This window comes from Delphinus delphis, chromosome 12 (assembly GCF_949987515.2).
Source record: "Delphinus delphis chromosome 12, mDelDel1.2, whole genome shotgun sequence".
NCBI lineage: Eukaryota > Metazoa > Chordata > Mammalia > Artiodactyla > Delphinidae > Delphinus > Delphinus delphis.
This window is the reverse complement of record NC_082694.2, coordinates 34317169-34343544: the sequence shown is the minus strand read 5'-3', so window position 1 is coordinate 34343544 and position 26376 is coordinate 34317169. Positions and strand designations below refer to the sequence as shown.

Below are 26376 nucleotides of genomic sequence, written 5' to 3'. Positions count from 1 at the left end.
TGCATATAGCTTCCAAACTCGCATATTCCCATCAGTTTCAATGAAACTCAGGTCTTAAAAATGTCCAAATTAGGGAATTCCCCGGCGGTCCAGTGGTTAGGACTCTGTGTTCTCACTGCCAAGGGCCAGGGTTTGATCCCTGGTCAGGGAACTAAAATCCCACAAGCCGCGTGGTCTAACCAAAAAAAAAAAAAAAAATGTCCAAGTTAAAAAAAAAATTAGTTGAGAGAAAAGAAAGGCATATCTATAAATAACTGCTTTTTCTGATTTAAAAGAAAATAGTGCACATTCACTATAGAAACCTTGAAAATTAGAAAAGTAAAAAAAGAAAGTAAACATTATTCACCATCTTATAACCACAATTACAGTAGTACATTTATGAATTTCTACTGATTTTTTTCCCTTAAGTACTTTCAAACACATGCATAATTATAGCAAATCTGCTTTAGTTTTGTATTTTTATGAGCATTTTAAATTTTATTAATATTTATTCAGAAACATCATACATGTTGACTTCATACATTCCTTCATATAAGAAAGAGGATCCTAAATTTTCAAAGCTACAATATCCCAAACAGAGAAAGTGAATAGACAGTTCAAAAAGGAAGGACAAGAACTACTAAACAGTGACATGTACAAATTTGCATGTAATAAAAAATGCAATTTTAAAAATAAGGGTTTATTTTTACCTAGAAATTTTGGTAAGGGGAATATTTAAATCATTGTAGCCAATGTTGACAGATAATTCAGCAAAAGAAAATAATCTTTAAAGCCATAAAATTTTTAATATATTTTAAAGACCTAGAATTCTAACTTCTAGATATCTATCTAAAAGAAATGTAGTGAAGTCCACATGCCCACACACACACACCCTGTAGCTTAATTTACAATAGTGAAAAAAACAATTTGAGACAAAATAAATACACAAAAGTAGGTGGTATTTAACTGTAGGATGGCACACCTAGGCTTTGTAATATTAGGTAGACATTACAAATAGATATAAAGTTTATGTAATAATTTGAAAAAGAGATAAAACAATGGAAAGCAGAAGCACGTAATCATATAAAAACATACCTCTGAAGAAAGAAATTGCTTTTAGCTAAGTTTGGATGGTGGGATTATGCATGTTTTTTCCTTTTTCCTTAGTATTTCTTTTTCAGTACCATTTTGATAATTTAATCTTTAACTTCCTGGTGTGTTTATGCAATCTTTAATAGTAACTGCAATTTTGACATAATCAGAGGAGTTGGGGAAAAGAAGAAAAGGAGATAATTATTTCTCAAATACCTAAGCAGCTGCATACACTAAAAATGATGGAATGCTCTCATTTCACTTGCCATACAAACTTCAAAAATTTGTGGCCAAAACAAGAGCCATTTTTTCTCATTTTTTAACGTTAATTATCATAAATGCCTCTTTTATTCTTGAATGTAATAAAAGTTCACGGAATGCCTGATGAATTGACCCCAGCTGTGGATTGAGGCGGGGGTGGAGAGGAGTCATTTTCATTCTATGTGACAGTACCACTCTCTAGAACAACTTCCAAAATAAAACCAGCAGCAAAAACCATATGTGAACTGGCCGTGAAGGTAACTAGACTGATCACACACTTCCTCAGGATTCCCACCCTCCTACTTCTTTGTCTTCCTTAATCCAGATCCTGGAACAGAGGTAATCAATAAATAATTTATTGGATAAATGCATTAATTAATGAATGAAGAGCAGTGTCTAGACTGGTCCATTTAAAACATGGCAGGTAACTTCTAGCGTCTGCTAGGAAATACTGAGTATAAATTCCATGTTTGGCAATTGTTTTTGAAGGGCTGGCTGCATTTAATAAAGCAAACACCACCAAATGATCATAGACCCCAGTCTCTAGAAACTCAGGCAAATCTCATAGGCCAGCTTGACTCCTAGCTTCAAACTCAAAGTCTCCTATGATCCCATTCAAATTAATGACATGCTGTGTCCAGTTATTAATTATACAGCTGTTCCAAGAATGGCTAATGGCATTGCATAAATTGCATCCTCAAGGAGATTTAGGTCCTTCTGACCCACCCTTAGTACAGCACTGACCAGATTGTTCTTCACTGTAATGTTCCATCAAAGTCAATGTTGCAAATATTAAGCATTCTAAGCCTTCGGATGAGACTTTTGCTCATGATTAGGGAACATGAGAAAGCCTAAGTACAAAGTAATTTGCAAGGTAATAACAATGTTTCCGACCCAGGTGATAGCTCAGAGGAAACTTAATTGGATAAAATTACCCCATTCCAAGAGTAGTACTTTGTACTTTATGTCACAATTATCATGTGAAGAACTTGAAGACAGTTATGAACATTTAAACATCAGAACTCCATTTTGAAGGAGATGGAATTAACATTACTTTACTGAGCCCAGAGAGGGATGGTTTCCTTTTCCAAAGCACACAGCAAACAGTCAAGAAGTAACCCCCAATCTGCAGTGGCTTAATATTAGGACTATTGTTCCACCCTTTTGGAAGCTTTTCACTTCCATAACATATTACAACTTAAATGGTAAAAGGCCCCCCCGCCAAAAAGGGGTGTTTTTCAGTGTATCTTATAACTGCCACACAGGAATGCATTTCCGATTGTCAGAGTCAGAAAATACTTAAATCATTTCTCTTGAGCCCTTGAGATTTTAACTGGGAAAGTTCTGTTTATAATTAGTTTGCCTTCCCCCTTTCAGCTGTAAACATTTGGCATCAGCAGAATCAGATAGAAAATTCACAAATCACTGGGGCTGGGAGGAATATCAAAAATAGAACCAAGTCATCCTGATTTCCAGATGAGGAGCCTCAGGCCCGGGGGTGGGAAGGATGGATAGAGGTCTCTGTTCAAATAACGAAGAGGCTCTTCCATTGCAGAAATGTCTCTAGTTGCAGGGAATGCCCCCACGTAGCTCCCAAGGCCCTTACTACATCCTTAGTTTGCTGGGCAATTGAGCATCTGAGGTTGAAGGGATGTAAATGATTTTGTGGCCAGGCATAAAAGTGAAACTGATAGCAGAAAATCCAACTTTTTAGCTCAATGTAATTCAATGTAAAAGATATATCAAATCAGAACTCAAGTTCTGATTTGACTGTTATAACAACCGTCAATAGCCTTGAATGTTACCAGAATGAAAGAATGTGTACAAAAGCATCTAACCCAGGGCCTAACATAGAAGAAGCCCTCAATAAATGTTCCGCCTCGTGCGCATCCAGCCATCCAACTCCTTCGACCCCCTCCTGGAGCCTGAGATCTAAAACTGCTTGATCCACATATCTATATGTACTTAAATACTGCAGAGCAGATTTTGTTTGTATTTGCAGAAGCTTCAAGTACTCTATCAGATGTTTCTTTAAAAGCTTATAAATTATTCTTTAAGCTTTCTTTTAAAACAAATAAACACTGAAATGAATATGTGTGCATTAAAGTTCATAATCAATAAAGTATGATCAAGGAGTGGAGTTAGAGAAAGTGTAGACCCACAAATGAGTTGGACCAACAGCTGTCACGGGAGCCTGTGTTTGGGAGGAAGGCCTGTAGATCCCCTCAAGATGGAGACCCTCAATTTATAAGTGCCCCCCGCCCCGACCCCAGTGAAATTCCTGCTTTGGGGAGATGAGTGAGACTCTATTTACACAGAAAGTGAATTCCTGTTTCTATGCGCTCAATAAGCCCAGGGGGAATCAGAATACAGGAACTGAAGTCATATTTGTTGTTGTTATTGTTGCTTTTGTTTCGAGCCTACCTCTGCAATCCAGACGACCAATGAATCCCATCAGAATAGGTTCTGATGACCGAGTGATATTTCCTTTATTACACTATGTTTTAAATATCTGTCCATCAATTACAACATTTGAAATTCTGTAGAGTTATAAAAATATGATGACAATGATGGTGATGATGAGTGGGTAATGTGACATCTGCTTAACCGCATTTGAAAAATAGAAACCATGACAAGGCTGATCAGCCTTGCTATTCTCTTTTGGAAGATACAAAATGTCTAATATTTAAACCTTGGTCGCTCCCTCCCCCCAACATGACAGACTATTCAACCCATAATCAAAAGATTTGACTATATTGTAGGAAAAACTATTTTGGAAGTGAAACTATGTCTTTAATATTTCCAAGTAAAAGAATTCATATCTGATAAAAGCAACACTTTTAGATATGCCATATGCAAAAAGCGTACCATATAATTAGAAGTGAATTTAGACAGAAAGACTGAAAGATGAGATGTAAAAGCAGATAATTAGTGCACTGTTATAATTAGCAAATACTTCTCAATCCCATGGTAACTGTGCTCTGAAAAGGACTCCTGCCGATTAACTAATATTTCCTGAAAGAAGTTTTGTTCTCTCTCTTTAAATGGAAAATTTGAATTGCTATCTCCTTGAAAACCATGCCATAATATCTCATACATTGATTTATGTCTATGTTATAGTTTTTTTAAATGCAAAAAAAGTATACTAACTGTAAGCACAAAACAAATATTATATTTGTAGAATGAAAGATTATAATAAATCTATATAATAATCTTGTGTTCTATAGCTAATTTCAAGCATGATCTTTCAAAAATAGATATTATTTGTGCAACAAAAAGTAACTTTGAAATCAGAGGAGCAAACATTTCACACTGAGCATGGTTAATCAGTTCAAAATGTCTGGACGCTAGAAATAGTAAAACTTTCTGGAGATAGGTTCCAGAAGTTCAAATATTTCTAACTTTATAGTAGATGATAGGAGAGAAAGAGAAAATAACTAAAAAATTCAACCAAGAGGACATGTTTTCTCATTTTTTTCTCATGCCCTCCCTCCCAAATATTTAGCATAATGAAAGGATGCAGTTACAGAGATGTTCTTCCACTGATGCCACAACTCAGTACACAGCCTTTGATCCTAAACAGTTGTGTGACTTTAAACTATATCTGTGAGATGGAGATGATAATAACATGTCCTCACAGGGTTTTGGGGAGTAAAGGAAGATTTTAGGCATGGGGGTGGTGCCTGCTTTGTAAATTGTGAAACATTTTCTTAAACTAGGGGCAAAAATTAAATTCTCAATTTTATCCCCGAACATCAAAGACTTGATTAGGACATACAATTAATGTCACACATGTAACACTGTTCTAAACAGAACAGTGTAAAACCCAAAAGTCGGCCAAGTCTTACCAATTACAGGCAATAGGACCCAAAAGTTATTCAGACACTTTTCAGTCAATCTCAGATTGTCTGGGACAAGCAGTGACATATGGTGACATTAGTGAGAAGGGCAACCTGACAGCAGAGAGAAAAGACCGATTTATGAAATTGGCAACAGACTTGCCTTTTTATCACTATCCCCAAAAATGTCAGCGACAATGAGAAAAGCAGGTAAACTATGAAACTGTTTTTGGATCTCATGTCTTATTAGAAGTCTCCAAGAGAACAGGGGTAGGATAGTGAGGGTGGCCTTGGTATCTGGGTTAACTGAGTGTCTAAAGTAACTCAGTTAAAAAACAAACAAAAATAAAGTAACTCAGTTGACTGAGTGTATAAGATAAGCCTGAGCAGCTTCTCAGCTTACCTACAACAATTATTCAGATTTTTCAAGAAAGTATTCCTCCAGAGGGGAATCTGTTGTGCAATTGAATGGTCCCCTAAACACAGGGATGAGAACAAACGTGATTATTGCTCACATGTGTTCTGGCACATACAAGGTGAGATAGAATCTCTAAGACCACTTACTGTTCTCCGGAATCATTCTCAAGTAGTAAGTACATTAGAGATTATGCGGTGAGAACTACCCCATCCTAAAAAGAACAGGGTTTGTTGCTTTTTAACTGTGCCCATTTCGAATTATTGGGGTGGAAAGATTTTGATAAACAAAGCCAAAGAAAGCGATAGGCCAAAAAAAAAAAAGTGCTGATTAATACCAGCAATAGGAATAGACATTTTTAGAAAGTGTTTTTTAATCAGCTCCCCGGTATGGGGTTAACCAACTGTGTCAGCAGAACTAAATTACAGACTCATAGGAAAGGAAAAAGCAAATAAAAAGAAGAGAATTTTGAAACAAATTCAAACTATTCCTTCTTGGGGTAAAAAGCTTCAGGCGCCGAGGAAGGCTCATTGGTTGCATCTCAAACAAATAAGCCCTAAGCATTGAACGTGTTAGAGTATCCGAACATATGTAATACTTTTCAGTGTAAATTAGCTTAAGATAAAAAGGGGTGCTGGCCAACTACCACAGAAATGCAAAAATATAAAACTAAAGTGAGTTAAATGCTCAAAGAAAAGGCGAAAAATGGTAACTGCCAAGTACAGAATCACAAGTCAGAGAACTAACTGGCTGTGAGCATTTTGTTCTTACCGGGTCAGGGGCGTGGTTGGTCCCATGTCACCAAGGATCGCCGGTAGCGCAGTATAGCTGGGAACTTAAACATGGCTGTTTGACCTTCAAAGCAGTGGTTTCCAGAGCATTTTGAAGCTCAACCACACTCCTCATCGTCCTGGGATACTGATTTAGAATCACGGTAAAATGACAGTTATTAAAAGAGCCATAACTATCCACTTCCAACTTTGTGGTTTTTAAGTTCTTAAGTATTCTGGTTGTGCTAAGCAGTGCTTTTTGGTTTTGATTTTCCTTGGTTTTGAAGATGGTCAGGTGTTTATGTTGTTTCAATAAATTATTATTTCAACTTAATTCCATATTTAGGAAAAAACAAAGCAGAATAAAGGCTTCCAGTGAATGGCATTTGGTTTGCTGAAATATGTAACTACTATTAGGCATAAAGAAATGAAATCTAGGTATAAATTATATCTCGCTCTACAAATTCAGTGGGCAGTGCTACACAGAAAATGTGAAATCAGGGAACTAGAGAAAAGTGTCTCCAGAAGTTGCCTGGCCAGTGGAGAAAGAATTAAGTGTTTTAACCTCTAAACCACGCTAAAGAATATTCAGATAAAATCAAGCGGTAACAAAAATTAATCCTATGCTTTAGACATCTTTCCGTTTACTTTAGTTCTTTCAGGTGTACCTTTCAACAAAGACCTAAGGTGTCATTTTCAAACTTTGAGAGTAATATCTGGAGGTTGCAGTGCCTGAAGGTATTAAGGAATTCTTCTGACACTTGATTTCCCTGTAGGAAGAATCTCAAAAGAGTGGGGAGTAGAGAGTGAATAAATTGAAAAAAAAAAGTCCAAAGTAGAAGCATTTACGTTTTCCTTCCCTGGAATATAAAGCACAGGAGTTTCGGATTTCAGTATTTTGAAGGTTTTTGTGAGAAATTATTGTCATTTTTACAGAATCTAGTATAGTTTTCAAAAACTGCATATTATTATCTAAAATTTGGGCCTTACAAATATCTAAAATTGTAGTGATTGTATTTCAGAATGCAGTCATGTAAAATGGAGGCGTCATATAGTTCACCAGTATCAGCAAGTTTGCAGTTACAGGTTTACAAGATGCAATCCCACTTGAAATACCGAAGCTGAATTATAAAACACTAATGATTTCTTCCTAAAATGAGTGTTTATTTTTTTCCAGGTCATTAGTGTTCACTTCTTTCTCTGCCAAATGCCTCTTCTTTGTGTTCAGCGTGTGATATTTGTTGAACAGTACTTGGTCATGCTGAACATGGCATATTGAACAGATTTAAAATGACCTTTGGTCACTGCTTCCCAAAGTGGGGTAAAGATGATTTAGGAGCATGTATCCAAGCAAATTGTTTTAAATGTATTATCGTATGTGTTGTATGCTGCATTAGAAAAGATACAAAAGAAATCCTATGGTATAAAGTTTCATTTTAAAATACATGTATGTGTTTTATTTTAGCTGAAACGATTTTTTTAAAAGAACAAGTAAATAGTAATTCAGAGGGTATTAAACAGGGCAAAACCCCTATGGCTGTATGTAAATGGCTGAATCAAGGCAGGGAAACATTGCTTTAGGATAACCTTCTGCCATCCAACTCCGAAATATCAACCTTTTAAAAATTTACTGTGAAATAGGTAATATTGCAATGTCTTAACGCTTAACTTTTTTGATCATTATAAAGCTACACATTTTCTCTGTGTCTAATTTTATATACAGAATCATCACTAAATACAAGAATCAAAAGTAGACTTACAGAACAAAATAACATAACCAATTCATTTTGCAGGTGATTGACTTCTTCAAATGCAAGCAGCCCGTCAGTGACTGAGTTATAATTTGCACCCAAGTGTACTCAGTCTCAGCTCTGAGCTGAGCCTCACAGCCACTGCCCAGAATCCTGGCTGGGAATATTGGTAAGTACAAAGAGCTTTTTCTAATAGAACCGATTTCCAAAATTGTTCTCTGTTCCAGCCTACAATCACTAACTAGTTGAGAATAAAATACCTTATAGTGCAGTATATCACAAAAGTCTGGGCTCAAATCCTCAAAAGATTTTTAACTAAAAGATATGTAAGCCAACAAGCCCCGTGCAATGGGCTTTTCACGAAAGCTAGGCTAGGACAGAACTAAGGTTTAAACCTGAAAGGGTGTTAGGCTATTTTTTGTTAATAGTCAATGAGTTAAAACAACAACAGCAAAAAAAACCACAAAACAACAGTAAACTTCACAGAGTTTTGACTAAATAAATGCAGATGGCTGCAGATAATAAGCCTGCAAGCAGGTTTTCTGTACCGAACACCCAAATCAAGGCAAATTTCAAGGTAACAAAAAATTTTAAATGAAAGACTAAATAATAATCAGGGAATGGGGAAAAGCAGGTCATAAATAACTGATTTGTTTTAGGAGTCCAACTTGAAGCTAAAAATAAAAATATTTCAAAATTAGAAGTGACCACTCAAAAATATATTTTGCCCATAAATGATACAGGATGCCTTTGCAAAGGGTTTGGTAGCCTGGGTCTTAGTTGTAGTGGGGTTCAGGAAAGCAGGGCTAAAGTGCTGTTTTTGTAAATTTGAAACCTAAACATCTCCATGAGTTACGATGTCTGTTTATACTCTAAGAAGCTCCTTCTCACATCCTTAAAAGGCAAGCTGCTGAGGAGAGACAAAGTTAGAGGGGATGTTGTTTTTAATCCTGGGGTAAATAAGGCCTTGAACGTCCCGGCTCCTGCCCTGGGTGACCTGGACCAATTTTCTGCTTAGGGTCACTCAGTCACAGGAAGTCGAAGCAAAAGGTCTGAGTTGTTTGTTTGTTTGTTTGTTTGTTTGAGGGTTGAGGGTTGGTTGGAGAAAAGCTGAGCCTATGAGACCCCAGCAGCATCACCACCAAATACAGGCTCTCCTTTGCTTCTTTCTCCATGCTCTGTGGAAGGGTCTTCACAGAGCAACAAGTTCCCAGCCTGCTGCTCTCAGAAAGGGGCTGGTGATGGACTCGGGGTTGAGGCAGAGGAGGAGGGAAGAGTCACCCCGCAGCCCTTAAACTCACTCACACACAACCATCAACTTTACACAGCAGCTGCTTTTGACAGAAGATACAGAGGCACTGACCTCCAGTGATCTTAGGAAATGAAAGTTGGAAAGGCTTCTTCTGTAGCTGTGACTTTTTTTTTAAGTGTTGGGGAATATATATAAAAAGAGAATTTTGAGACACCCAGAAAAGAGAGAGAAGAAATTGAATAGGTCACTTAACCTCTCTTGGTCTCAGCTTGCTCATCTGTGAAATGGGCAAATGGAACTAAATGCCTTGACTTAGCCCAAACATTCTCTGGTTCTTTATGGTGGGGAAGGGGCTGTGAAAAATGGGCCGATCATGAAAATGCAGACCGATCATTTCACCCTATTTGGGATGGTGACTCGCACTTCCCAGGAGAGGATGGTCATTTCTGCGATGGCCTAGGGGACATTTTGCAAGAGGGTCGTACTGTTTGCCTCTGGCCTTAGTTCTCACCCCCCCCACACACACACACACATTTTCTTTTACTTTTCCCCAAAGGAATTGTTTGCGATTGAACAAGTGGAAACATAAATAGCTGCGGAACTATTTAGGAAAGTCAATATGCAATTATGCAAAAGTCTATGATAAGGCTCCCTCGGAAGCAGAAAGCATCCGGGAATAAAGAGCGCATTTCTCCTTCCCTGGCGAGGCCGTTGTGGAATGGCTGTTTCTCTGTGTCCTGGGGACGGACAGGACTGGATCTGATTCCATCTCTGTCGCTTTCCTTGGCTCTGTCTTTCCGTTACTGCCGCCTGCTCTCTCCCTCCTTGCGTTTCGGTCGCCGTCGCTCTGCGCCTCTCCCCTTTCCTTCCCCCTCCCTCCCCCCCCCCCCCCCCCCGGCTCCCCGCCCTCCAGGCCCAGGGCGCGGGGTCCGCCGCCTCCCTGGGTGGTGTGAGCGCAGCGCGCGCCGAGCGGGCGGTGCGGCCGGGAGAGGCCGCCGGCGGTGCCTCCCCTTCCACCCGGCGGCGGAAGAAACCGGGAGAAGGAACCGCATCCATCCCCACACAGTTCTCCCGCGGCCGCTAATCCCATTAGCGCACCTGAAATAATAACCTCGGCCACAGACGCGCGCTTGTTCCAGCCCCTCCAAGGGGTCGCCGCGGGCGCAGGGGGCACTGGGGGGGCCTGGGTCCCCGAAGGCTCCCGCGTCCCAAACAGACTCGCAGAGCACACTCGGCCTCGGAGGCGGAAGCGGGAGACGGGCGGCATCCCAGGGCTCACGGCGCCCCGGGAAGAGCCGTCCAGGAACGGAGGCGAGAAGCTTCCAGAATTAGGCTAATTGGCAAGGGGTTGCGGGGTGAGCCCGTGTCCCCGAATCCTGATGGGGAGAGAGGCGCCCTCGGGTGCTCAGCCCCAAGAACCGGCAGACAGAGCCCGATACCCCGAGTCGCCGCGTCGGGGTCCGCGGGTCCTTCGAACTCCGGCTCCCGGGTCGCCACCCCTGCGGCGCAGGTCTGACCCCCCACTCCCTCCCTCCGGCAGAGGCTGGGGCGAACCCCAAAGGAGACAGGATCGCGGTCTAGAATGGTAGGGGGTCGGTGCACTGGCAGGAGAGAAAACCTTTGGCTCCTTCCCGACGGTTCGGGGTCCCCAGGGAACACGTTTCCCCAAACCTACCCTCACCCCCCCCAAACCGCGGCCCCCGCGCCCAGCCGGGTGTGAGCAGATTAGGGGGGGCCCACCCCGGGCAGCGTATCCTGCCGGGCCCTCCACTCGCCCCGAGGAGTGTGCGCCCCCGGGGGTGCAGGCAGGCCCGGGGCTCTGGGTGGCTCGGCGCCGCGGGACCTGGCACCCCGCCACGCACAGGCGACAGGACAGCCCCGAAGAGCGCTCAGCGGAGGAAGGACCCAGTCGGCAGAGAGGCCCGGAAGTGGCCGCAGATCTGCCACTAAATGAAGTTACCCTAGATGAGCCCCTAAGAGGGGAGCCTCTTAGGGCTGTGGGCTCGGCTGTGAACCGATTTCTTTACGGCTTGTACGTCGATTTCTTTCATTAGTTGTAAGTTTTCAAATTGGCTCTTTCTCGCATAAATCGCCTGGAAACAAATTATGATTTTTAGCAAGCGTAACCAGAGTTTGACGTTAATCTTTTTTAAAAGGACAAGGAAAGATGATATTTATTTTTCATTTCCAAAATAAGGGCACGTAAAGATACCTTTTCAGATATTCACAAGTGAATAACTACTCAGCGGGCGTCCTTCAGTTTCTTCTAGTTCTTTCCTTCTCTGTTTTTCACGATACTAGAATTCTTTCTGAGCTGCAGAAAGCCTTCGATATTTTTCTTATTCATTGGATAACTCAATGAAATGTTAAAATATTTATTTTTGAATAATCAGTACGATTTTTGCCTGAAGGTTTTCACAAAATATGCCCCTTTATACAGTCCAGCGTGGACGCTAATCATGACCAGTCTGGCTCATCCTGTTGCTTCAAAGGTAAACGTTTGCATTTGGCGACTGGAGACGTTCCCCAGCGCTCAGTACTTCCACTACTAGTTTAGAATTTATCAAACGCGGGAATACTTATGATTGGTTCCTGTAAGACTCGTCTACGTGTTCCCGCTATTGTTAGTAGGGTCCTTGTTGTTGTTTTAATCTGGCCCATTGGAACCATATGGCATCTTATAAAATAAACTTTCACAATTCAGTTGATTATGCTGAAGTTGAAAAGACACCCACCACAGCCATCACCACCGGCATCCCCCATCCCCAATCATCGCCATCTCTGCAGACCAACTGAAACCATCCTGTTCTTTTACACTGCAATGCGAGCAATCTCACTGCTTTAAGTAGTCAGTGTCAGCCCAAGTTCTCTGACATATCTATATTTAACACAATATTTTAAAGTCATTCTGACATAGTGCCACATCAAAATGTATATTTGAAGTAGATCATTGAAATATATCTATGCATCAATAAAGTGTCCTAAAGCTGTCTCCTTTTCACTACTGGGTTTTTATTAAAGAGTACCCTAATAACTAGTCATGTATTAATAGGTGTTTTTCTTTTTTAATGCAATAAGCAATTTAACTTCAGGAAAGCAAACAGTTTTAAGAGGCTGGTACCCAAGTGTATGTCTCTTCCACCAAAATCAGCTTGACTTCTCCATATTTTAGTGGTGTGGGCTTTATCAGTTCTCTAGAATAATTGTGATTATTCAGGAACTATGTCAATATCAAAGAGGTCAGAGTTAGCTTCATGAATTTTTTTTTGTACAAAGCTTCCATAATGCTAGAGCTCCATAAATATTTTTTTAAATCATAACAAAAAATGTATACAATATTTTTAAATGTTTAAGAGAACATCAAACAGTCTCTGTTACACAAAGGCATCTGACTGAATTTCAGCCACACTTTCTCCCACATGTGGTCTCCAAGTGAAAACACTGAAGTTTCATATTTTCATCCAATAATGCCAAAAGAGGAACTGCACTAAAAATTTTCTAATTACCAATTTCATTCTGTCCCTCCTACAGGTACTTTTCTTGATTACTGAACAATATTACGTTCTGAATTTCAAAACTTAATTTGTACATCCTGGATTACCTAGGCAGTAGACACATTTAACTTCACTGTCAAGCAATTCACGCTCAGAGCCAAGTAACTGCACGCACATGCATGTGCACACACACACACATACACATATATTTTTTTCAGAGATGCCAGGCTTGTCCCACCATCTTTTCCTTTTCTTCCCAAGCTGACTTTGTGTACCCCCACACATGCACAACTGTATTAAATGTAGGTTTTAGCCTTGTGCTTTAGTCCAGTGGTTGAAGTGTGCCTATACTTAGTATAATGTCCTAAACTTGGATTTGAACACACGAGTAGGCCACAAGACCTGTCCTGTGAGTCTAAGTTGGGTCCTGTGGTCCTCTCCTATTACTTACCAGCCCCAAATCACCCCCCCTCCCCCAAATGCTGGACAAGAAAAAAGTTTCTTAAATCATAGAGACTGTAGTTTTTCCATTGTCCAGTAGACGGCACAAAAGATCAAGTCTTCAAACGTTGAACAATCCACCAAAGCTATTTGGTTTAGTTTGGAGTGTGTCTGAGTGTACTGTTCATCTCAAACAGTCAGCCAGCCTGTGTTGTATCTGTGAAACAGAGAAGCATCTCCAAACTTAAGAAAGCTCCACAAAGTTGTGAAATGTAGCGATATGAAAAAGATTTGTGTATCCGCTCACCAAAATGCTGCTTCAGATAACGCAGCAACTGTTATAAATGAGGAGTTTGGAGGGAAATGTTACTGAGAAGTTTATTATTTAAGTTACCTTTTAAGAAATTAAACTGAGAAAAAGTACAAGGCATTTCATTTTTAATTATCTTCTAACAGATGAAGAAAATATTTGCAACCTGAACCTTCAAAATTCTATATTGGAATTTTGCCTGATGTATCTATGCTTTTTATTAAACTTGACACACAACTCAGACCAGAAAATTAAGTACTGTATTTCAAATGGGCTAATGTATACATGCGTATATAATACCTAGTAGAAAGGGGGAAGAAATTTTCTAGAAATTTTGTGAATAGCTTTTGGGGTATATCAGATGATGAAGCCATAAGAAATAACTTAGTTGAAACGTTGCCTCTCCTAAAGCAATGTGTGACTTTGGCTAATATTTATATTTTACTAAAAGGCTTCTATTTCCCTTTTCATCCTGCAGACGCTCCTTATGTAGAAGTGGGGGGAGAGGGTAAAGTGTGGGCTAATAACTCATTTCCCAGTTAATTTTATTAAGAATTTATAGCACTGTTTAGAAAGTTTTAAGACAACCGTAAATTTTATTAGGAATATTTTATTAAGCCCTCCATTTAATTAATAAAAGACCTCTATAACTTCTGAAAATGTCAGAGCTAGTAATTATGTTAACCAGCGTAATTTTTCCCCCTCTAGAGACCAAAGCATTTTAATGATTTGAAATAGAAAAGTGGTAAGGAAAACACACACCCCCCCCAATTTTTTTTCCTTCACTTTTGCGTTATCCAGCCCGAATATAGTGACGGGTATTTTCCCTGTGATGATTGGAGAGCCTCAGCTGACCTCTCATTGACTTCTGAACTGGACCCAGACATTCTTTGTTTTCTGAAGCAAAATGCAGTAAACAAATCTCCAGGTTCTTATAGCCCAGATTGCTTTGGGGCACTTGATTAACGTCTTCCCTAATCCTGTCGGTTAACCCCCTTTCATATCACCTAACCAGGTTTCTCCCTTTTATAGACCTCTAAATAGTTTATTTCACTTTTCTCACAGCCATTCATTAGCTTTGACTTTTTGGTACCTTTCTCATATGGCATCCAGGCTCTTATCTCCAACATTCCTCTATTATCTCTAGTAGATTTTAAATCTATTTTCTTTGAACTGTCTTTCCCTTCTCTTATTTCTGTTTTTTGAAATGCAAACGCTAATGTGGGATGAGATTCAGAGGATGAATGTTCTTGAAGAACAAACCCTAAGCCTCCAGCCCACAGGACAACCTGAAGAGTAATCACAGCATTTTAACAGGCATCTTAAAGTTAGGTGGCAGATGATAAACCCTTATCATTCTGTGAACACAGCTGCCAAACTCGATTGATTAACAGGCTTTTGTTTATTCTGGGCTGGCAAATACACACACATTTTACCTTAAGAGGTGCCTTTTTAATTTCTGAGGGTTTTGGAGCTGACTCATCAGTGTGAACTTCGGGGACAAAAGCCTAATTCCGGATATAGGTCTTTCCAAAGACACGATTCCTTATAGGAAAACAGAACACTAGAGGGAAGTTCTCCCGGAGGACTGTACCAACAGCCCAAAGGGGCACTATTTGTTTTAAATGCCTCCTTGCCTGAGGGTGTAAACAATAGAGACCTAGGCCCCAGGCTGCCTCTTTAAAGTCCTCATTCTCTATCTTTCGGAAGATGCTCTGGGATGGGAAGGGTAAGCTGAGTATGGAAGGCCCATTTCGAAAGAGCTAGGGGCAAGTGCCAGGACGCTTCACCAGGCCAAGTTTTTGCAAAATAAAAGTACTTTTGCCTTAAAAAGCAAGTATCTGAGATAAGCTAGAAAAAGGCACTGCCATAGAACAGCTATAAATATCAGTACTAGTTTTCTAAGATACCTGGAACTATCCCTTTACCTTTTTCTTTTAATAGATGATTAATTGCTGCCCTGCTAAAGGAGGTTTTTTTTCTTCTTCTTTTTTATGGCTACTATATTGCAACTCCAGAGGTCCTCTGTGCAATTTCTCTCAGCAAGCCCCAACTGTAATAACTGTTTGCTAATTGTAAAATCCTTATCCAGAATGAGGTTTGGGCAAACAATTTGTACTACTGTAATTACATTGTAAAAGTGTTTTAGTCTCTCGGTTGTTCAGAATTAATCTTATAAAGGCCTAGGACCATCGGGTTCACAGCTATACTTGGAAAGAAGGGGAGGGAAGGAAGAAGACACTTTTCAAAGCTAATGAGGTTAGTTTAAGCCCACAAACTCAAACTATCTCATTCTTTAAGGAAACTCTGTTTGTCGGTAATTTAAAGTTGAAGATCATGGTTGAAGAGCGTAATAGTCTTCTACTGCTTGAAGTTTGGGGTTGTGTTGGAAAAGGAGAGATTTACCTGAACCTTCTTTTTCCATCTCTGCTAGAAAACAAAAGAGAAAACTTACCGGAACGCATCAATACAAAATGCATTCCATTGTCAAAGAACTATATATACCAGAACTGGCCTTTTCCACATTTGAAAACGTGACCGCAGACTTGAGGTAACTCCAAACCGGTCGGCCACCTAAGTCTTTGCCCGAGAACCCGTAGGGCTGTTAAAGACCATGGTCATAGAAATGTATTTCGCAGTAAATTTCTCTTGGTTAAATTATACTTACACAATCTCCTTCGCAGTTCATTTTAGGATCATAAACGTAGCTGTGCCCATGTCGGTGTTTGGCTTGACGCTCCCCTCCCCCCCCCCCCACTTCGTGCCCCACTACCGCCAGCCGCGCTGATATCGGGAGGGCCTGCTGGAGAGAAAGAGCTCACACCCCAGCGAGCAGCCGTCGGAAGGCGCTCAGGTGTTGGCCGCTGCCGGCTGGGGTTCCAGGAAGAGCTTGCAGGCGGCCGGCCCAGTTTGGTCTTCTCTCTGTAATCGGAAAAGGATTGCGTTGGCTGGCCCAGCCAGCGCAGCTTCCCAGGAATTAAACAGAGAAATGGCCTTCCTGACACCGGGAGGTCCCATCCTGGCCTGAGTTCTGTTTCCAAGTTCACGTTGGGGAACGGCCGGCGGGGTGGGGGTTCGGGGTTGCCAGGCAGTGGCACAAAGGCGCTGGTAATTCACCTGGATCCTCTGGGCTTTGACACACGGGCCTGCCTTAAGTTCCCGCGTGATGTGTCGAGGCGTTTGTACCAGAAAACTCTACATTTTGCGATGGTGAAAAGTAAAAGATCTTAAAACTTGGGGTGTGGGGGGAGAAAGGAAGAGAGGAGACAGAGATGCAAATGATGGGGGATCCTAGGATGAGTTTTTTTTAACAGTCGGAGCTCTTTCAAGGCAAAACGCATCTGAAGGCGTTGGGTGAACGTGTCAGCCCTACGGGAACACATGGGGCGAGTACGGCGTCGGGGCGGGGGTGATGTGCGGGAGTCTGGGAAGGCTCTGATGCTCGGCTTTATGAAAACTCCACTATTGGGGGGAACTGGGCGTTGACTCGTGAGAAGTATTAAAAGAAGCAATAGATGACGCTTAGGGAGGTACGTCCGCTTGGTGGAATCTGATTCCAGATCTACGTTCTGATGCTCGCCCTGTGTCCCCTGCTCCTCGAAAGCCCACTCAAACAGAAACTTCGGTCCTGTCTCTCGGACCGATGCGAATTCTCTTTTAGTTTGCGTATTAAGAGTTGGCTTCAATACATTTGAGAGCTCCTAATCTTTTCCAAACAGTCTATGCAGATACGAGCCCCTAATCTTTCTCAAAACTCTTCCCCCTTCCTTCACCTCCCCCGCTTTGGGTTGGTCCGCAGCTGGCGGGGTGGGATGAGGGTAGGGGCGATGGGAGCTAGGGGCCGGCTGCTTTGGGGGAGTCAGCCTTTTGGCCACAATCAGGGCGGGAATCCGGAGTGGCAGTTTGCCTTCCCGGCAGATCGAAGCTCCCTGCTGATCGATTATTTGATAATTGATTTTCCCCGCAGCCAATAAGCTGCTGCCTTGGCGGGAGCGTCTCCTGATTGGCCGAGCCCTCCTCCCCGGCTGCCTACCGAGATTTGGGTGAGCTCATTTTCCACTCGACCGCAGGGGGAGTTTTCTGCGAGGTTTCAACTGGAGGGAGGAAAAAAAAATCGTGCTCCGAGCCGAGCGAGCTGCGAGCCCTGCTCCGGGATGTGAGGTTTCCAGCCCGCTGGTCGAGCTGTTGCGGCTGAGCCATCTCGACAGATCAGAGCCGGGCGGGCAGAAAAATAAAAACGAAAATAATAAATATAATAATATACTAATAAAGGGCAGGTTGAGAGCGGGAGAGTGAAGAAAAGGAATTTTTTGTTTGCTTAAACCGGAGAATAGGTATTGAAAGGGAGAAAGTTCAAATTAGTGGCTGGTTGGGGCCTCCGAGTTGTGGGTAGGGGCAGCTTTTTGTCTGAAATCTCAGCCCCCGAAGTGAATTTCTTTTTCTTTGGCACTGGGAGTTTTCCCTGAGCCAGACTGGGGATCGGAAAGAGGAGTGGGGGGAAGAAGGGCATGGGGAGGAGAGCGCGGGGCGTCGCCGGGGAAAGAGCGTGGCCGAGGCCGGAGACCCTCGGCGCCTCGAAGACAAAGGCAGCGCGGCTGCAGCCCCAGACGAGCGCGCCGACCCCGCCGCGCCGCGCCCTGGGCGCACGGCCGCCTCGCCCGGAGCGGGTCGGAGAAAGAGCCTCCCTCCCCGCGGCTCCCTGGCCCGGGATCCACCCGCGAGGTCGGGCTGCCCAGAGACCGCGTCGGGTTTCGCTTTCCGGCGATCATAAATAGCTTCGTGTTTGTAAACAGGCGCTGGGGGCACATTCCCGGCTCCGGGCTCATTGTTCCCTCCCTTCCTCTCTCACTTTGCGCAGGACGCCGGGGCTGGGGCTGGAGGCCTCCGGGACTAGGAGGTGGGGGCGTCCAGATCCCCAAAGTGAGAAAACGCAAGCATTTCCTTTCCTTGGGCCGGGTGTCCACCTCTGACAGCAAAAAAAAAAAACCCTCTAAGGTGGATCTGCAGAAAGCCCCAGCCATCTCCACCCCACGTTCTCGGGACTTCTTAGCACAGCCTTTCCCAGCCCTGTTCCTGCGCCTCCTCTCCGCTCCTGGTTTGACTTTTCTACGTGGTGTGTTTGGTTCTAAGAATCCACTACTTTCTGCACCAGCCCCCCTCCGCCCCGAAAAATACTGGCAGACCCCAATAATCTCGAGGAAAGTCAGGAAGTCAATCCACGGAGCCCTGTGCAAAATAACTCCCGCTGCTGCCTGCCCCGCTTTTATTCCCAATCTATTTCAAGAGAGCATTGGAGAGAGAGTCTGGAGGGGGAGGGAGAGAAAAGCATACGGAAAATAAAGCCGGCGGCCGGGGGCTACTACCCGCGCTTGTGCGCGTGTGCCCCGGGTGTGTGGGTGTTTGTGCCTGGGCGTGCGATTTAATGGAGCGCCTCTCTGCCTCTCCAGTGCGGCCAGAGCTCGCTTCGCGCACCCACCCCTGCCGAGGAGCCTACTTGCTGCAGCCCAATGCATTGTGTAAGACGCGACCTGTTATGGCCACCACTACTTCCGGGTTCTAGCATTCTGGTCGGAATCCACCTCTCCGCCTGTGCAACACACACTTTACACACGCACGGGGACTGCAAGCGGGCAGCATCGATCGTGGCTCCTTTAAGACAAACTCAGACAGACATTTTTTTTTAACCCTCCTCTAATCTCCCTCCAGTGCAGCAGTTGCAAAGAGGGAGAGAGAGAGAGAGAGAGAGAGAAAGAGAGCGAGCGAGAGAAGAGAGAAACTGATTAGGAATTAGGACTGATTCAAGGGAAGCGAGCGCTAGGGCTTTGTGCATTTGAATATTAACATTTGAGGTGTTCTGACCAGAAGAAGACTGAGCGGATGATCATTCATTCACCACGTTGACAACCTCGCCTGTGATTGACAGCCGGAGTGGCAGAAAGCCATGAGATTTGGTAGTTGGGTCTGAGGGGCGCTTTTTTTTTTTTAACTGATTTTTTTGGGGAGAGAAGATCTGCTTTTTTTTGCCCCCGCTGCTGTCTTGGAAACGGAGCGCTTTTATGCTCAGTGACTCGGGAGCTTTGCTTCAGGTCCCATAGACCGAAGATCTGGGACCAGTAGCTCACGTTGCTGGAGACGTTAAGGGATTTTTCGTCGTGCTTTTTATTTTTTTTTTCCGGGGGAGTTTACGTATTTGTTTCTTTTCACACTGGCCTTAAAGAGGATATATTAGAAGTTGAAGTAGGAAGGGAGCCAGGGAGGCCGATGGCGCAAAGGGTACGTATTAAAAAACAATTGTGGAACTCAAATGTGAGGTTAAATTGAAACGTGGCTGAAAGACACTGCTAAAAAGTTTCCTTTTTTCTCTGTCTTTTTGAATGAGGCTCCTAAAGCCGTGGCCTAAAGCGAGAGGATTTATTCAATGCATTTGTAGACTTATGTATATTAACATGTAATTGTTAATTCAAGTAATCAAGTTTTCTATAGATTCCTAACCAGCAGCTATATAAATAAAAATACAAGCTCGGGCAATCATCTGTTTAAAAAACAAAAACAAACAGCGCTAGATACCTAATGTTATATAGCGTGAGCATTCAAGGAGCAGAAGTTTAAGGCTAGTTTTAAATTAAAATAAGCAGCTAGAAACTTCTGATACGTTATTGATTATGCTCATCTTTAATATCACTGAAAGTATTTAGCATTTTTAAGCAAATAACTTTGTCATAGTACAACGGTTTTGGGGGTCGGAAAGCATTCATCTTTTTAAAGTAATTTTAATGTACATGGTTTTTTATGCAAGGTAATACTTTGTAAGTTTTTCTTAGAAGAGCCCTGCACTAATTGGATACTAAGCACACAACTACTCACTTTAAAAATGCAATACTAATTTCCCCAATATTCCTATTTGAATGGAAATGTAGTGAGAGTAAAGTGAGACAATGACAACCCAACAGAGGTAGTTTCTTAAAAGAAAGGGGGTCTACAAAAAGCCTTCCTTGCATAATTTGTGCCCTGGCCCTCAAAGCCCTGTTTGCAAAAGAAAGTTACTAGGCTGACACATTTTTTCTTTACTCCTTTGGTTCAGGCAAATGTCAGCGTTCTTCCAAACTCTTTTCACACCTCTGGCTTGAAGGAGATGAAAGTGGCAATTCCTCTTTTCTTTGAAAATCATTTCACTCTCGGCGCCTCCACATCTTGGGAAAAGAACATGCCTGAAATGAAGCAAAGAGGAAAACCTAAATAGCTAAATTTTGCACACAAAAATAATGACAATATGAAAGTAGTTTTCCTGGAGAAGGAAGATGGGGGGGTTGAATGTGCATTTACTTTTAAATTTGCTTTAAACCTGATGACTAACATTTAGCTCACAGACATCTAGTCTAGGGGGAAAGTTCATAAGAATAGAAAAAATAGAATAATTGCTCCAACTATACATTTTCTTTAACTTGAGGGGAATATTGCCCAATTCTAAATTCAGCCCCGATGTTGAAGAGAAGCTACCCTTCTCTGAGTTTCACTTATAAGAGAGCCGGTTAGTTTTGTATGATTTAGCAGTTTGTCTTGGAGAGCAAAGGAAATGCAGTGTCTTGCAGGACTGCCTAACCCCACGCTGGCAGGGAAATAAAATGAGAAGCCTGTCTGAATTCACGTGCTTGGCTTAGCTGTTCCCATCGTAACTTTTTTTTTTTTTAAATTCCCCCTGATGGGAAGGGTCTGTGAAACCAGGCAGGTTTGCTGTACTGTCCTGGCATGTTTTATTATTGTGATTTTGAATTTCCTCCTCTAGAGACGTGCACGTTTTACCTTCTGCCCTCCGGGAGAATGCCTCCCTTTCTTCCTTCTTTCTTCCTTCCTTTTTTGCCAAAGGATCCTGAATTTCTGGCTAGCTGATAGGGACACAAGTTAGGGCAAGACCATTCAATCTAGCCGAGTCTTACCGAGAATCCTAGAAATTTTACTTCTAAAAATATTTTTTTTAATGAGAAATCTCAACTTCAGAGATGCAAGGCCACCGAATTCGGGGTTGAAGGATCCAGCTGGACTGACATTATATAAGCTCCGTGTCCTGCCGTTCCCCCATTTGCCCGCCTGGCCTTCTGAACCTGTTTCTCTCCTGTTTCTCATGCAGTACGACGATCTACCCCATTATGGGGGCATGGATGGAGTAGGCATCCCCTCCACGATGTATGGGGACCCGCACGCGGCCAGGTCCATGCAGCCCGTCCACCACCTGAACCACGGGCCTCCTCTGCACTCGCATCAGTATCCGCACACAGCTCACACCAACGCCATGGCTCCCAGCATGGGTTCCTCCGTCAATGACGCTTTAAAGAGAGATAAAGATGCCATTTATGGGTAGGTACGACGGGCAGCAGGCTAAGCAGTGGAGAGGCGATGCTTTCTCTATTTCCCTTTGCCCTCAGTAAGAGGAAAGCCAGAGCTCTCTGGATTGGAGGTACATTATTTGGTGACTTTTCATTCGCTTTGCATGAAGATTTGGGGGAGGCGGCCTGCCATCCCAGACGCCCCCCCGCCCCCATCTCCGCACACGCTCCGCGCCAGTCCAGCGCCCCGCTCCGCCGAGGCCATGCCCGCGGAGGGGTCGCCGTGCAGAAGTTGCCAAATGTCCCTCGTCCCCCCAGACCCCGGCTCGGTAGCTCAGCGGGTTGGAGTCCTCACTCGCTTGACTTCGCAGGGAGAGTGTTGGGGGTTTCTAAACGTAGGCGCCTTTGTGTTGGAACGAAACTTTTAGTTTAAAGGAAAATCTTTTAAGCCACTGATTGTTCTGACTTGCTAAGTTTACTCAGCCACCGTATGCTGGCTCTGCCACCGCACAATAAAATCAAGGCAGGCCAGTTGCAGGTCAGGCAAGGGGGATCATGCTTTGCATTTAGGGAGTTTGACCACTGTAGTCAAGGAGAGGAGCTCGCTCTGAATTGTCACAGACCTTAAGAAACTTCTAGCCATTTTAGGACTTTGTGTTCAAAGGCGAAACCTGCAGGATTTAGAAGTAGATGCGGGGTGCTCTCGGGTCGGTGTCGTCTTCTGCTGCAGTTCACACCGTGTTCTCCCGGGCCCTTGGGTTAGACCCTGGACTAGTAAAACCCTCTGAAAGTCACTTGTGCCTACTGTGTGCTGATGTATTGGGGGACCTCTTTTTACTTTGCAGCCACTTTTATTTTTATTTATTTCTTCTTTTGAAAAAAAAAAATCAGGCAACACTGACCCTCCCTGGCTGAAAACCCTTTCTGCTTGATCTTCTGGTCTCTCGTGCGATGGGCTTGTTTAAATCTCAGCGTCCTTTCCGCAGTGTTGTTAACTGCAAATCGTTTAGGCTCCGGGACAGAACATTTGGGGAAGCTTTTTGAAAAGGACCCCAAACTGTTAAATTCCCAGCTGGGTTGTGAGAGCTAATAAAAGACTTGAGACACCTCTTTGGGCATTAGAGGAGGCTTTTTTTTTTCTTTTTTTTTTGATGGGCTGGGATAAGCGACATCTAGGCCCCTCGCGATACTAGCTGCTTTGGCATTACGCAGGAACAAAAATGAAAGGCTTGACCGCAGGAACATTTGACGGAACTTTCTTTGGGGGGCGGTGGGGACCATCGGCGAAGGGAGGGAGGTGTGCAGGGAGCCGAGGAGGAGCCCTCTTGCTCTCCGAGAGCCGTGAGGTCGGGATCGGGAGATGCAGTCCTCTGACAGTCGGTCCCACAACCAGAGAGGTCCTTTCCCCAAGTTAGCTGAGCGCCTGCCACCAAGATCCCCAGAGCCTTGGGCTTCGCGAGATGGCCTTGGAGGAACCCACTTGAAAGAGCTTTCCCACCCCCTGCGCCCCGCGCCTTTCCCCCCCTGCAGGTCCTGGATGTGCAGAGGAGGGACGAGGGCCGGTCGGGGTGGGAAACTTAATTCAAAATGGCTGCTGGAACCGCTTGGGTTTTATTCTTAGCAAATGTTACCAATTTCTCCGGCCAGATATGGTGAACCGATCCTCAGATACGGTCCATGGCTTAGGGCCTCCGACTTCGGGGGCCCAAGGAGGAAGGGGAGGTGAGCAGTCACCTGGGGGCGCGGGGGAAGGGGAACAAGTAGATGACAAAATCAGGGAGGGGGTCCCCGCCTTGAGCTCGTCCTGCTGTTTTTCTTGGGCGCCTTTTTTCACTGCCGCGGGACTAACCATTGTGTTGTTTGTGACTGTTGTATTTTCTTGCAGACACCCCCTCTTCCCTCTCTTAGCACTGATTTTTGAGAAATGTGAATTAGCTACTTGTACCCCCCGCGAGCCGGGGGTGGCGGGCGGGGACGTCTGCTCGTCAGAGTCATTCAATGAAGATATAGCCGTGTTCGCCAAACAGGTCAGCAAAATCAATGTTTCAAAAGTAAAAGAAAAAAAAAGAAAAAGAAAGAAAGAAAAGAAAAGAACCTCCCTCCCTCCCACCCAGCACATTTGCAAAAGTAACCAGCGAACAGTCCGCCCTAAGCCAGGCCTGTTACCTCTTCTGAGCTTTTCCTCCTAAATGAGTGTCTTTGCGGACGCCTGAAAATCACCCCAGTGCTTACCCACTCCCGCTACCTAACCCGACGCAGAAAGCTCTGTAAAATGCAACCCCAAAGCCCACGCGCAGGAGCTGCCTTGGACTTGGCGAGCTGGGCAGCGGTCTCTCAGAAGCGCAGTTGCTGGGAGAAGTAACCCTGTGCTCTGGGCTTGTTTTCGGATTCTTTGACTCACATTGAAGGGTTTCTGCACGGGACGAACTCGGTGTCACAGAGCCTCTCCCGGAGGTTACATCCTGCCCCCGACAGTGTAATGAGGCAAGAAACTAGGAAGGCGACCAGATTTCAAATGTTTCTTTCTCCCCACCCCCCTTCTCACTTGTATTTAGATTCGCGCAGAAAAACCTCTATTTTCTTCTAATCCAGAACTGGATAACTTGGTAAGAGCGGACCCCTTACTCCCCTCCTCCCACCTTCCCTCCCCCCCCCAAAATCCCCCCTCCTCCCAAGCTTTACTTTGAGAGCCCTGAGGTTTCTAGACCGGTCTTCCCCTATCTGCAAGTGGGCTGCAGAGGTTTCCATCCACCCGCAAGTGGTCCGGGACAAGGTCCCGGGGAAATAAATTCACCTCGAGAGGGGCCGGGCAAGCCGGCGCGGGGAAACGCGAGCTTTGTTTTTTATGACAGCCGGGCAGCGCGGCTCTAATCAGCCCGGGGATTTATCTCCGGGCCTGTCAGCGTGTGTGCTTAAACTTTGCGGACTTCCCAGCCCTCAAAGTCGCGTCATGAGGACAGCGACCGGGCCAGAGGCCCCAAACCACCAGTTTATCTGAAAGGTGTGCAGAGGGTGGCAGAAAGTTTGCAGTGTGAAAAGCCACAGTCCGGGGACTGTTGGGAATATTTTCCGTGCACTCCTTGCAAGGAAACACCTAGTCGAGGGATGCGGCCCTTTGGGGGTGGGGTAGGGGCAGTGGCGCTGGGAAAGGGTGGGGGAGCCATGGGGGAGGAGAAGGTTTATGATCCCCCCTTAGATGCTTGGTTGTTGTTTTAGCTATTTTTTTCTCCTTAAGAAATATAAACCTCTAGACGGTACCCACTCGCTGCTGTTAAGTTTTAGTGTTACTGCCATAAATCAAAATAACTCTATTTGGGGGGTGGGGGCAGGCTGGCGATGTTAGAGCTGCAACAGCCAATTTTCTGCAAACTAGGAATGGGGCGCTCATTCTTTTTGTATCTTTGCAGATGATTCAAGCCATACAAGTATTAAGGTTTCATCTGTTGGAATTAGAGAAGGTAATTTCTCTAGCTTTTTCTCCTTTTGCTTCTCCCTCATGCCCAAACACACAGAGGGGGAGGGTTCAGAATGGCTGAAGTTCAGGCTTCTGAGACATTTGCATAAATGACTTTCTTTCTGGTAATTAGTGTCAAGGCCAATCTTAGCGTCCATTTCTCTTTGCAGTTTAATTACAATTTTAGCCACTAAAACCGGGATCACAAACGCCCTAGCCTTGTATTCATTCTTAATACCTTGCTGGCTTTGTATAAACAATTGCAATTCTAGGCATCCCCTCTGATGTTCAGAATGCTGTTGTGAGTTTGCTTGCAGGTTATATACCTCTGTGGTCTCTTCTCTTCTTCCTCCTCCTCGTCTCTGCTGCCTCTGAGGGGGAAAAGTTTTGTTTAGTTTTAGTGAGTTTCTGGAAGACAGTCTGAGAGCAGCGGCAGGTCAGACACAGGGGAGAGGCAGAGGGGGAGGAGGAGAACGAGGCAGGGAGTCTGGAGGAGTGGTGGGGGAGGCACTTTAACCGTTTTGCAGAGACAAAGCAGAGTTGATAGTTGTGTCAATTTCTTGGATCTGAGAATCCTGCACACACCCCACCTTCACACTCAAGAAAGGGTGGGGGATAACGTGATTTTGCTAGCTGTTCCATAAATCTCAGCAATAAAAACTTAATGCATTGGAATTCAAACTAACATTAAATTGCAAGCACACTGGGGTTTCTTGTGAATTTTTGCATGTCAGTGATGCCTGGGTCCTGTAAGAGACCACTCCACTTATGCCTAAATATTTTGAAGCATCTTTTTTCCTTTTTTTTTAAAATCAATTCGATAACTTTTGGTGGCTGTAGGGTTTTCCCCCCATATCACGAGTCTTTTTTTTTTTCAAGGAAGCATCATAAAATATGCTTCTTATAGATAGAAACCCTAATGACAAATGTTACAGGGACTTGGGTTTTCAGGCATATATCCTATACCAACACAGTATTGGTCCTTTGGAGATATATA

General features: G+C 43.8%; 1 protein-coding gene across 2 annotated transcripts in view; it reads left to right on the top strand.

Annotated features, from left to right (window-relative positions):
• Positions 1-19083: 19083 nt before the first annotated feature.
• The window catches only part of MEIS1 (Meis homeobox 1), a 135934-nt gene continuing 128641 nt past the window's right edge, over positions 19084-26376 (top strand). For both annotated transcript variants that reach the window (XM_060026476.1, XM_060026477.1), the window contains exons 1-5: positions 19084-19877; positions 21730-21956; positions 23811-23952; positions 24481-24531; positions 25333-25383. In XM_060026476.1, coding sequence (XP_059882459.1) covers positions 19866-19877; positions 21730-21956; positions 23811-23952; positions 24481-24531; positions 25333-25383 — 483 coding nt within the window. In that variant the 5' untranslated portion in view covers positions 19084-19865. The remainder of the gene's footprint in view (positions 19878-21729; positions 21957-23810; positions 23953-24480; positions 24532-25332; positions 25384-26376) is intronic.